The sequence below is a fragment of the Sapajus apella genome, unplaced genomic scaffold, assembly GCF_009761245.1.
Source record: "Sapajus apella isolate SASKATOON/1434 unplaced genomic scaffold, GSC_monkey_1.0 scaffold36, whole genome shotgun sequence".
Taxonomy (NCBI): domain Eukaryota; kingdom Metazoa; phylum Chordata; class Mammalia; order Primates; family Cebidae; genus Sapajus; species Sapajus apella.
The window spans coordinates 23,953,624-23,966,716 of NW_022436976.1; the positions used below are offsets into that span (position 1 = coordinate 23,953,624).

The following is a 13,093-nucleotide window of genomic DNA, read 5'->3' on the forward strand; positions in this document are numbered from 1 at the left end:
TACAAAAAAGTTATTTCACCAATTAGAGAAATGGAATACCTTCTGAAATTATTAGAAACTCCTTGGCTATGCATCTGGAGCTACTGAGATATAGACCAAAGCCAACCCCAAAGGAATATACTGAAAATAGCACTGGAGTATGCACAGACCACGGTTTAGCTCTGAAAGTAACTTTTTTTTTTCAACACAGGGTTTCACTCTGTTACCCAGGCTGGAGTCCAGTGGTACGATCACAGCTTACTGCCACCTCAACCTCCCAGGCCCAAGTAAGCCTCCCACCTCAGCCTCTTGAGTAACTGAGATTACAGGTGCTTTGCCACTACACTCAGCAAATTTCTTCTTTTTTTTTTTTTTAAATAAAAATGGAGTCTCACAATGTTGCCTAGGCTGGTCTTAAACTAGGCTTATCTTCTTTTTTTTTTTTTTTTTTTTTTTTGCTGGAGTGCAGTGGTACAATCTCAGCTCACTGCAACCTCCGCCTCCCAGGTTCAAGCGATTCTCCTGCCTCAGCCTCCCCTGAGTAGCTAGGACTATAGGCACACACCACCACACCCAGCTAATTTTTGTATTTTTAGTAAAGACGGGGTTCCACCATGTTGGCCAGAACGGTCTCCATCTCTTGACCTTGTGATCCACCTGCCTCAGCCTCCTAAAGTGCTGAGATTATAGGCGTCAGCCATTGCGCCCGGCCCACAAGCTTCTCTTGAATTAATACTTCATCAGACAACATTTGTGTATACATTAGGTTGAACCATATGAAATTTTTACCTACAAAAATGGCAATTTCATATGATTCAATCCAACATTTTACTCATTGATGTGCTGTCCATCTTCCTTCCCCCTCCAGCTGTGGAATGAGTTCAAGAAGGAAGGCATTTTTGTACATTTCGTTGTATCTTCAGTACCTGGAACATAGTGGTATTCAGCAAATATTTATTGAATGAATGAATGAATGAATGAACTTACTAAGCTAAGCATTTGCTTTACACTCTTCTCTGTGATTTATATTTTGTAGCCCCTTTGTTTCCTAATAGCATCCTAATTACTTTCATTCCTCGGCTGAGGAAACTGAGGCTTGGAGAAGTGACTTCTCCAAGACATTCTTAAATAATATTTTATGGTAAGCCATTTATATTTATGCTATAAAAGTTATCCAAATTCAGGCTATCTCTCCTTTCTGAACTTGACCATGCATAGATTCTACTGAAAACAGTGATTAAGAAACTTCAGGACCAAAAGGAGAGAAGGTGGGGAAGGGACGGAACAGAGTGGAAAAAGACAGACACTCGCCAATGGGCTTGGGAAAGCCTGCAATTGTTGGTGAAGCGTGGTATGAAACATTATCTAGAAATGACTCTCAGGCCTCCAGGCCCTCTGCCTCTTCACTGGCTTGACACTTGGAGCCCTGTCACTGGCATTGCTTACTTGGGAACTGGGAGTGGATGATGGATGGCTTTTACCTTGGGTCTGCACATGAGCCTGGCTGGGACTACCAGACTCTTTCAGCAAGCAAGAGAGTATTCTCACTCTTTTTACCATTTCCTCTGTGGATGAAATTGGGGATCCCTATCTATAAAATTCCATTGCTTTAAAAGACTTTCCCCTAATATGACTGGGGAGATACAGTGCCAACAAGAACAAGTTAACATATTTTTAGTAAAGTGGCTTTTGGTTTGAAATTAGTTGATGTTCCTCATTTCTATTTAGGGCAAATATGCACTCTATCTTTTGGAAAGAGAGGTCATAATTTTTTTATTGCTATTCTTTTTCTTCTTTTTCTCTTTTTTTGTAAAGTCAATCTCTGGTAAATAAACAGCTACTATTCTTAATGCCAGGGGTCTCAAGTCCCATGTAGGGTTTATCCATGAGTGGCCCATTACAATTTCCACTCTGCTGAAATATCCTTTCCCTTCCGCCAGAATCAGCTCACTTTCTAGGATAGGCAATCTGTGGCAGTCATAATATATGTTTTCTCAAACCTGAAAGAGGATAAATGGATGATTTCTCAAATGTCCTGAAGTAAAATGAACAACTCTGGGCTGTCTTGAAGTCAGAGTTAGATGATACTCCTAAGTGATTCATTCTTTGAGATTTATAGGACATTTTTAAACACAGAGGGAAAAAAGCCTACATTTCTTCCTAGAATTTGTAGTCTAACCCTGGAAGTGCTAGGCTACAAAACAGAAAAGCAGATGATGAGCCAAGCCACAGAGTCAGAGGGTTGGGGAGCCATCTCCTGGCCTATCACACACTGGCTAGAAGCCTTTGGCAAGTTAGTCAACTTCTCTAACTCTCAGTTTCCTCATGTGTAGGAAAATCAAAGAACAGGAAATGCATGCAGAACATAGCACAGTATCTGATATACAACAAATGTTCAATAACTATTAAATAACAGAATATCAAACATTAGAGTATATGAGGAGAAAGAGTTCTTTAAAACTGCCTCTCTTTTAATGCCCTAGCCCCTGGATAAGTTTAAGTATCTTTTGCTTGGAATCAATGGAATAAATTTAAGATATTTTCTTGTGCCTCCAGGACTAATTAAGCACAGCACTGGCCATATAAAAACCAAAGCAGATTTAAAGGAGAGATTGCAGGCTGGGCGCGGTGGCTCACACCTGTAATCCCAGCCTTTGGAAGGCCAAGGTGGGCGAATCATCTGATGTCAGGAGTTCGAGACCAGCCTGGCCAACATAGCGAAACCACGTCTCAACTAAAAATATAAAAATTAGCTAGGCATGGTGGTGTGCACCTGTAATCCCAGCTACTCGGGAGGCTGAGGCAGGAGAATTGCTGGGAGGTGAAGGTTGCAATGAGCCGAGATCATCATGCCACTGTGCTCCAGCCTGGGTGACAGAGTGAGACTCGACCAAAAAAAAAAAAAAAAAAAAAAGGAGAGACTGCCTCCTTAATCCCAGACAGCACAATTCAAGTGTCAACAACAAGGTGAGAGAGGCTTGTGTTCTTCAGAGTTAGTGGGTCATTCACTACATGTAACAGCTTCTCGTCTCAGAGACCAAGATTCCCGACAGAAGCAAACATGATAGGCGGTTCTTTCCAAGGTGGTACAAAATATAAGTGATACATCCTAAAAAGAATACAAGATGAAAAATACTCAAGATTCTCACCAGTTTGAAGCTTTCACTTTCAGGCAATTGTTTAATGCCAACTTCGAAGCTGCCATCTTCCTCACTACTAATAGGTTCGGTGCCGCTCTGATCCTAGGGAACATTAAAAAGAAAACGGCAAAGATGTCATTCTTGACTCACACTCCCTAGAACTGTATAGATGCTCAACCTCATTTGCCCCTTGTAGGTTGTGGCGGATGTTGTTTCCTCTGAGGAAGACTTTTCTGTTTTCTTTCTTTCTAGCAGAAGACTGTTTCGTTGTTCTTCCAGATATCTATCTCTGCTGCTTACAGATAGACCTTAGGGAAAGCTGGTCCCTACCCTCTGTTTCAGGTGCAGGCGTGATTGCCTAGGATAGTCTTATTCTTTTCCCAATGATTTTGTCAGGAATGGGCAGATCAGGAATAGATTTTATCATTTCTGGCCAAAGAAATATAAGGAGAGATTTGCTGGAGATGTGTGGAAAAGTTCTTCCTTAATCATATGAGAGCCACAAGAAGTCCCTATACCTCCCAAATTAAAAAGAGAACATGAGCCCAAGTCTTCATTGACAGCCATCCCATGACAAGGAGGGAACCAGCCTTAGGACGAGGCTGACCCTGTGGGTGACAAAGCAAAGGGGGAGAGAGAGAGAACTGGCTCTCTGATGGCAAAACTAGGTCACTGGATTGAGCAAACACAGCCTTATCCTTAACCACCCTCTGTGAGAGCTTGTACATTTCCTTTCACTTCAGCCAGCCTGAGTTAGCCATTCTGCTACTTCCAGCTCAAGCTTTCTCACCGAGTCAGCTGACTGTTTTTTGTACACGACTAAACTGCTTGAGATAAGAGACTGGGTTTGTCTTGCTGATTTCTTTTATTTATTTATTTAATTTAAAAAAATCTGTCTTTAAAATTTAATAAATAAATCTTTCTTTCCTTTTTTTTTTTTTTTGAGACAGAGTCTCACTCTGTTGCCCAGGCTGCAATGCAGTGTGGCACGACCTCCGCTCACTGCAACTTCCACCTCCCAGGTTCAAGTGATTCTTGTGCCTCGAACTCCTGAGTAGCTGGGATAACAGGTGCATGCCACCACATCGGCTAATTGTTGTATTTTTAGTAGATGGGGTTTTGCTATGTTGGCCAGGTTGGTCTTGAACTCCTGACCTCAAGTGATCTGCTTGCCTCAGCCTCCCAAAGTGTGTCTTGTTCATTTCTGAAATCGAGTCCTATCACCATGCCTGGCACGTGGAAACCACTAAACACTGGTGGAATCAATGAATGCACTGAATATTTGTTTTCTTTCGTGACTTTTTCCTGCAGATTCCTGAAAATATGTATTTACATAAATGAGACACCTGGCAATAATACATACCACTAAAAATCTAAAACACATTAGGCATCTCTTCAACTGAATTGTGACACATTAAATGTTACAGTTAACTAACAAGAAGTTGCTTTACTTTCTGAGGGTGTATAAGGAAGAATAAGGATGATAAATGGAATATCCATATTGTACTTATCTGAACTTTTAGTTTTAATCACCACCATCCTGGGATTACAACAAATTTGGTTGAAATACTTTATAGGGAAAATTGTTTTGATTTTGAGACATTCAATCTCACTCATAATTTGATACAATTAAAGCAAAGACAGCATTCTTTTTTTTTTTTTTTTTTTTTTTGAGATGGAGTCTTTCTCTATTGCCCAGGATGGAGTGCAGTGGTATAATCTCGGCTCACTGAAACCTGTGCCTCCTGGGTTCAAGTGATTCTCCTGCCTCAGCCTCCCAGGTAGCTGGGATTACAGGCACACATCACCACAACAGGCTATTTTTTTTTTCTTTGTATTTTTAGTAGAGATGGGGTTTCACCATATTGGCCAAGCTGGTCTTGAACTCCTGACCTCTTGAGCTACCCACCTTGGCTTTCCAAATTACTGGGATTACAGGCCTGAGCCACTGTGCCCAGCCAAGAGAACATTCTTTCAACTATCAAATAGATAACAGAATAGGAAAAGAACATTCAATTCTGGGAATGGGAATGTCAGGGAAACAGGAATTTTTATACACCATTGAGAGAATTTAAACTACAATAATCTTTTCAGAAAGAAACATACTCCGTGTGTGTGTGTGTGTGTGTGTGTGTGTGTGTGTGTGTGTGTGTGTGTGTGTGTGATTGCTTACTTCTGGGGAGTGAAGCTGGGAAAAGGGTAATTTTTGCATTAATTATTTCCATACTGTTGATTAGAGGAGAATTATCATATATTATTGCTTGTTTAAACATAAAGGAAGACTATGAGAAACACCTAAAAAAGGACAAAAAAAAATTAAAGAAAGCAGCGTAGACTTTACAATTGGGTAAATTTGGGTTCAAATCTCAAATCTGCCACTTAGAATTATATGACTTAGAGCAAGTTGCTTTCAAACCTGAGTACAGGTTAAGTAACTCTTATCCAAAATGCTTGGAAATGTTTTGGACTTCAGATTTTTTCAGATTTTGTTATGTTTGAATTATACTTACCAGCTGAGCATCCCAAAGCTGAAATGAAAATCTGAAATCTGAGTGCTTTCTTTGGAGCATCATGTTGGTGCTCAAAAGCTTCAGATTCTGGAGCATTTCTAACTTCAAATTTGAGATGCTCACTCTGTAACTGCAACTTATTTTTAAAGTGCAGATAAGATACCAGATTAAAAATACTACCCTATAAGGTTGCTTTAAAGATTAATGAGTTAACATGTAAAATATCTATGTGCATAACACCAGGTACAGTTAACTTTTGTTTCTAGCTTTTAAATATCATTTTAAAATAACATTTCTTTTCTTTTCTTTCTTTCTTTTTTTTGAGACAGAGTCTTGCTCTGTCGCCAGGCTGGAGTGCCGTGGCACAATCTTGGCTCACTGTAACCACCACCTCCCGGCTTCAAGCAATTCTCTTGCCTCAGCCTCCCAAGTAGCTGGGATTACAGGTGTCTGCCGCCATGCTCAGCTAATTTTTGTATTTTTAGTAGAGATGGGGTTTCACCATGTTGGGCCAAGCTGGTATCTCAAACTCCTGACCTCAAGTGATCCACCTGCCTCTGCTTCCCAAAGTGCTGGGATTACGGGGGTGAGCCACCAAGCCTGGCCTTTTCTTTCTTTCTCTTTCCATGTGAATTTGACAGAACTGTTTCTAGCTTTCTGTTGAAGCAGATTCCTTACTCTTGCACTATCTCATACAGTCTTCATAATAACCTAATACAGGAATGTACCACCATGATCCCAATTCATAAATGAGGATAATGATACATTTTAAATACCTTACTAAACAACTCCAGGTAGTAAGAGGTAGATCCAAGATTCAAAGCTGGGAAAGGGCCATGGTAGGCCCTCAATAAATGATGCTCTCATTTCTCTCTCCTTCTTCCTTTTCAGTATTGAGTGTTGATAGCTAATCTTACAGAAGATAAGACTCACAATCTTTCAAAAAATTATTGTTAATACACCATGGATTTTTTAAAACATGTCTTAGTGTTTTTTTTAACCAGGAAATTGTATTAGATAGAATATCCTCTTCTCAGTGAATTTTGGATAATCAAGGAGTTATCATATAAAATAAACATACCCAAGTTAATAAATATTGAAAACGTACAGATTTTCAGCATTTTTGACAGTGGTAAGTTTTAGAAACAGAAATTCTAAACAAATGAATTATCCTTTAAAAATCAGTATTTAAGCTGGGTGCGGTGGCTCATGCCTGTAATCCCAGCACTTTGGGAGGCTGAGATGGGCGGATCATGAGGTGAGGAGTTCGAGATCAGCCTGACCAACATGGTGAAACCCCGTCTATACTAAAATTACAAAAAATCAGCTGGGCATGGTGGCATGTGCCTGTAATCCCAGCTACTCGGGAGGCTGAGGCAGGAGAATCACTTGAACCCAGAAGGCCGGGGTTGCAATGAGCTGAGATCAAGCCACTGTACTCCAGCCTGTGCACCAGGGTAAGACTTTGTCTCAAAAAAAAAAAAAAAAAAAAAAAAAAATCAGCATTTAATCTATGGAAAAGTTGTAATATCCAAACTGCTTAGTGTGTCTAGTTCTGCAAGCTGTGGGAACCCCTGAAGAAGGCCTGGCGAGGTTATGGTGGCCAAGTGGAGCTTTGAAATAGTCAGTGTTTATAATTGCAGCACATTAGACTGTAGAACAAACCCAAAGCTTCCTCTAGTAACCCTGCAAATGGCGACCACCTGTGGTCCCAGATGAGCTTTTCACATGAAGATGTGTCAGCTGAAACTATTCATCTAATTACACACATGTCTCCTTAGGGAAAGGAAAGTGTTCCTTAAATAAATTAGAGGAATCTTTACTTGTACATTTTTCAGCAATATGCATATTGAAAATGAAGTATTCTTGGTCTTTATAAAATGAATACTAAAGTAGAGGAGATAACAGCTGTTTAAGGGATGTGTCAACTTGTAAAATATAAGAAAACATGGGCAAAGCAGTCTAGGTTCCAAACGGTCTATGCATCCATTAAGATGTGAACAGAAACAAAAAATACCCACAGCTACGGTGGCTCATGCCTGTAATCCCAGCACTTTGGGAGGCCGAGGTGGGCAGATCATGAGATCAGGAGTTCGAGACCAGCCTGGCCAACAGGGAGAAATCCCATCTCTACTGAAAATACAAAAATTAGGCGGGCGTGGTGAAGCACGCTTGTAGTTCCAGCTACTTGGGAGGCTGAGGCAGGAGAATTGCTTGAACACGGGAAGCAGAGGTTGCAGTGAGCAGAGATCATGCCATTGCACCCCAGCCTGGGCGACAGAGTAAGACTCTGTCTTGGAAAAAAAGAAAAACAAAAACAGAAACAAAAAACAACACTCTACGTCTACACCACATCCCATACTTAGAAACTAGAGGGTCAAATGAAGCAGAATGTATCTTTCAAAGCCAGGTCTCAAATGCCACTTGTTCCATTTATCTTTTCCTTCTCCTTAGCTGGGGGACATCGCTCCTTCCTCTAAATTTTAACATTCTACCTGAACCTCCTCTGTCACTTTACATCATCTCTTTTGTGTCCTAATTATGTAGTACAGAACTGATCTCCCGATGGGACTGAAAGATCCTTGAATCCAGCATCTGAGCCTCATTCGTTCCCATTGCCTGATTTATTTTGATATTCAACCTAGGTCTGTCTCACTTTGAATTTTGTACTCTTTTTAACCGTACTATGCCTCCCCTTTGTTCTTCTTAGTCTGAGATGACTCCGTAGAGGAGGGTTTGAAGTCCAAATCTAGATGGAGTTGGGAGTCAGGCAAAAAGGAAGTTGGAATTGATGGAGGTTAGCAATAAAGCATGTACTTTCTAGGAGAGCTAAAGTTTGTAATAGGGTGTTTATGCTAAAATGAGGCACAGAAAACAATGTGGATTCTTCTCTCTCTCTCTCTCTCTCTCTTTCTTTCTTTCTTCCTTTTTCATTTTTAATCACTGTCACCCAGGCTGGAGTGCAGTGGCATGATCACAGCTAATGACAGCCTCGACCTCTTGGGCCCAGGTGATTCTCCCACCTCAGCCTCCCAAGTAGTTGGGACTACATGTGTGTGCCACCATGCCTGGCTAAGTTTTTGTAGAAATGGGGTTTCACCATGTTACCCTGGCTGGTCTTGAATTCCTGAGCTCAAGCACTCCTCCTGCCCTAGCCTCGCAAAGTGGTGGAATTTCAGGCATGAACCCCAGTACCTGGCCACAACAATGTGGATTCTGCTCTGAGAACAGAATGGCTCATGAGGTAAGGAGTCTTCAAAAAACCCCAACTCACCAGGAGCTTGGAAAATAGCAAAGAGTCTGAGATGAGAAAGGAAAAACAGGTCAGCAGCATGATTTCTAAGGCACAAGTGCATTAGAGTGGTTGACGGCCATCTGGCTGATGGATGGGGGCCAGTTGACACCCAAGATGACTCAGCTAATCTGGATGGCTGGGTGTTCCTGTCATCTCTTGCTGATCTTCAAACCACCTGTCCAAAGCTGCCTGCTCAGCCAAGCGGCTTAAGAAGAACAATCTCTCCCCATGAGACCACAGTCAGTGGATTCCACAGTTAATTATGTTTTGTTGATGAACAAACAGAAAAGCAGGACTTGTAAGGTTTGTGGATCAGCCCCCACTGAGGTTAGTCATTTTCAGACCTTCAGGAAGCTCCAAATTCCCTCCCCTGGGCTCTCCCAAAATCTTCCACATAAGTGATTGCAGAAGTGATAATGCTTATTATTTTAAACTCTTTGTTTTTTTTTTTTAAATATCCACCATTTGTCTACAGTTTTCTTCAAACTGAACAGTGAAATCTTGATAGCAAGAATGGTATTTTATTTGAGAGTAGACTTTCAATAAAAGTTAGATTCGTTAAGGATGTTATTGTGGATTGAAAAAACATTTCTAATCAGTTAAATGTTCAACAGTCTTGTTCCCTACCCTGTTTCTTCACATAACATAATAACAGTATATTACTATATACATCTGTTTTCCTTTTCATTGACTTAAAATGATACTAAGTAAATTTTAAAAAATAGCAATTACGTAGCCCTAATAGGATTGAAAGTTTTTTAAAAAATAAAACGTATGTTTAGTACAAATTTTGTCATTCCCATATTTTCTTTTTTCTTTTTTTGAGATGGAGTCTCACTCTGTGGCTCATTCTCAACACAATCTTGACTCACTGCAACTTCTGCCTCCTGGGTTCAAGTGATTCTCCAGCCTCAGCCTCCTGAGTAGCTGGGATTATAGGCACATGTTTGCCACCACTCCCAGCTAATTTTTGTATTTTTAGTGGAGACAGGGTTTCACCATGTTGGTCGGAACGGTCTCAACTCCTGACCTCAGGTGATCCGCCTGCCTCGGCCTCCCAGAGTGCTGGGATTACAGGCAGGAGTCAACGTGCCTGGCCGATTCTAAATCCAACGTTCTTTTAGAAAAACACAAAATGATTTTAAATCCAATGTTCTTTTAGAAAAACACAAAATTTTCTAAATCCAATGTTCTTTTAGAAAAACACAAAACGATTTTAGTCTCATTGCCAACCTAAATTCACAAACATTTCCTTCTGCAAAGCCTTGTTTACCAAATGTGACAAATTAAATTTCTTTCTTCTAACCCCAAACATGAGCATATTTACTAGGCTACTCAGAATTCTAGAAGGCAGGGCACAATTAAAATAAAATGGAAATGACGCTAATGGAACTCCCTGTGTGACCAACCTCCCCGATCTTTATGAAGCCTGTTCCACCTCAGTTAGTACTCAGAAAAGCACAACTTCTAAGAAAGCAAAAAAAGAAAAAAGGAGGTCCTTGTTTGTGTGAAGGTATTCCAAAAGATTTAGGCTGTACTGCCAATAAATGGAATAAATATCTCAGAACTCAAGTTATTTGAGCCCTCAGTACCTCTTACTAGATGACAGCAATGGCTTCCTAATTGGGTTTCCCCCTTCGAGATATCTTTAATATTGCTGTTAGACTAATCCACCTGAGTACAGCCTTGATTGGATTGTTTCATTGTTCAAAATGCCTTCAACAGCTCCAAAACCAAAAAATGAAATTCAGACCCTTTGGGATTTAAATGTGGAATCTAAAAAGTTAAACTCATAGAAGCAGACAGTAGCGGTGATTACCAGGGGCTGGTGGATAGGGTGGCGGCTGAAGAGATGTTGGTCAGAGGATGTAAAATTTCAGTTAGAGTAATAAGTTCTAGAGATCTACTGTTCCACAGGGTGACCATAGCTAATAATAATGTATAACAATGTATTATGTTGTTGGAAATCTCTAAGAAAGTAGATTTTAACTGTTCTCACCACAAAAACAAAGATATGAGGAATACATATGTTAATTATCACAATGTAGCCATTCTACAACATACACGTATTTCAAAGCATAATGTTGGCCAGGTACAGTGGCTCGCTCCTGTAATTCCAGCACTTCGAGGGGCTGAGGTGGGAGGATCTCTTGAGCCCAGCAGATTGGGCATGGGCAACACAGTGAGAGTCTGTCTCTGCAAAAAATTTTAATAATAGCCAGGCATGGTGGTGCGTGCCTGTAGTCCCAGCTGTTCAGGAGGCTGAGGATGGAAGATTGGTTGAGGATGCGGTGAGCTGAGATCATGCCGCTGTACTCCAGCCTGGCAACAGAGCACAGAACCAAAACCAAACAAAAAGAAGCCATCATGTTGTATGTGATAAATATACACAATTTTTCTTGATCAATTTAGTTAGTTTTTAAAAGGAAAAAAAATCCTGTTTTGTACGTAACTATTAAAGGTGGAAGATGCTGGAAGCTGGGAGTTCTACTAGAGGGCTATGAGTACAATCACAACAAAAATGAGGTCTTACCATGTGCCGGGAATAGTGCCAAGCCTTTTATAAACATTACTTAATACTTCTAACAAGTCCATAAACCCATTTTAAATGTGAGGAACTGAAGTTTACAGAGTGTAACTGGCTCAAGTTCACTCTGCTAGTAAATGGTAGAATATAGATGAAGACTTGGCCCTGCCTGGCATCTGAGCTTATGCTGACATCACTATGTTGCAGAATTGCACCAATGATACTATAATTACCACAAGCACTGCATCATAATCCCTTATAAATATATATAGCTGTAGGGATAAAATATTTTTACACCTGGCCCTCATAACTACCGTTTGACATAGGCAGGGGAGGCTATTAAGCTGGCTTTACAGAAAAAGACAGATTTTGAGAGGTTACCTGCCTCTATCAAGGTTATAAGCCCATAGGTAATTGGTAGAGCCAAGGCTGAAACCCACATCATCAGACTTCTTGTTCAACGTTCTATTAGCACTTTTGCTCACTCTACTAGCACAGAACTGCATGAAACCATTCTGTTCTCTACTATACCCTTTGGGTCTAGAACACTGACACATAATAAGAGCCCAATAAGGATAGGCTCAATAGCTTACGCCTGTAATCCCAGCACTTTGGGAGGCCAAGGTGGGAAGACTGTTTGAGGTCAGGAGTTCAAGACCAGCCTGAGTAATATGGTGAGAGTCTCTACAAACAATTTAAAAATGTAGCCAACCATAGTAGTATGTGCCTATAGTCCCAGCTACTTGGGAGGCTGAGGCAGGACGATCACTTGAGCCCAGGAGTTTGAGGCTGTAGTGAGCCATGACAGCACCACAGAACTCTAGCACAACAGAACAAGATCTTGTCTTAAAAAAAATAGCTCAATAAGCATTTCCTGAATAGAGAAATAAATATGAGATACCATTAGCACATAATAAAAGTGCTACTTAATAATGCTGAATTATTATTATCAGGTCCAATTTAGTAATGATATGGCTCTATTTCATCTATTTGGTTATGATTTAAATGAGCTGTCTCTTTTAGCCATATGCTGGATGAGTTATGCTTAAGTACTCACTAGAAACATCCAAGGGGGAAAAAGATATAGTGAGGGTCCACACAAGCAAATGAGAAGGGAAGAAAGTGGTCAGGAAACAGAGCATGTGTGTAGTCTTCACACACCACCCACAGGAGGGGTGGCATTCATCATTTGGTAGTAGTAGTTACTAGAGCCAACAGTCCAGAGAGGAACTAAAAAGCCCTCTCCAAAACATAATCAAATTGTGATGATTCGATAGAAACATAGCCCACACAGCATATGCTTTTACACAAAGGGATTTACTCTTTATTTATACATTTAAATGCCTAACGTGATTTCATTATTTTTGAAAATGAAATAGAAATAATGGTACATAAATTTGATTAAGATACTATGATAACGTTCTTGAAACTTAAGACTGGCATTGTTTATACTTTATAATATTTTTTACATACTAGCCTGCTTTATTTTACATACTAGCCTGTACCTTTTATTTTACATACTAGCTGGCTTTATTTAAAAATAAAATCAGTCTTCTAAATTTTCAAAACAGCTATTCTTCAAGAGACTCTAGTAAATAGTACCACTATCCACCCAGTTGCTCAAGCCAAAAATCTAGGTTTA

General features: G+C 40.2%; 1 protein-coding gene across 15 annotated transcripts in view; it reads right to left on the minus strand.

Moving 5' to 3' along the window:
* PATJ (PATJ crumbs cell polarity complex component) overlaps window positions 1-13,093 on the minus strand; it is a 395,978-nt gene that overhangs the window by 100,590 nt on the left and 282,295 nt on the right. For 12 of the 15 annotated variants that reach the window (XM_032296822.1, XM_032296813.1, XM_032296825.1 and 9 more), the window contains one exon: window positions 3,129-3,221. The exons of the other annotated variants lie outside the window; for them this stretch is intronic. In XM_032296822.1, coding sequence (XP_032152713.1) covers window positions 3,129-3,221 — 93 coding nt within the window. The remainder of the gene's footprint in view (window positions 1-3,128; window positions 3,222-13,093) is intronic. 15 annotated transcript variants of the gene reach the window in all.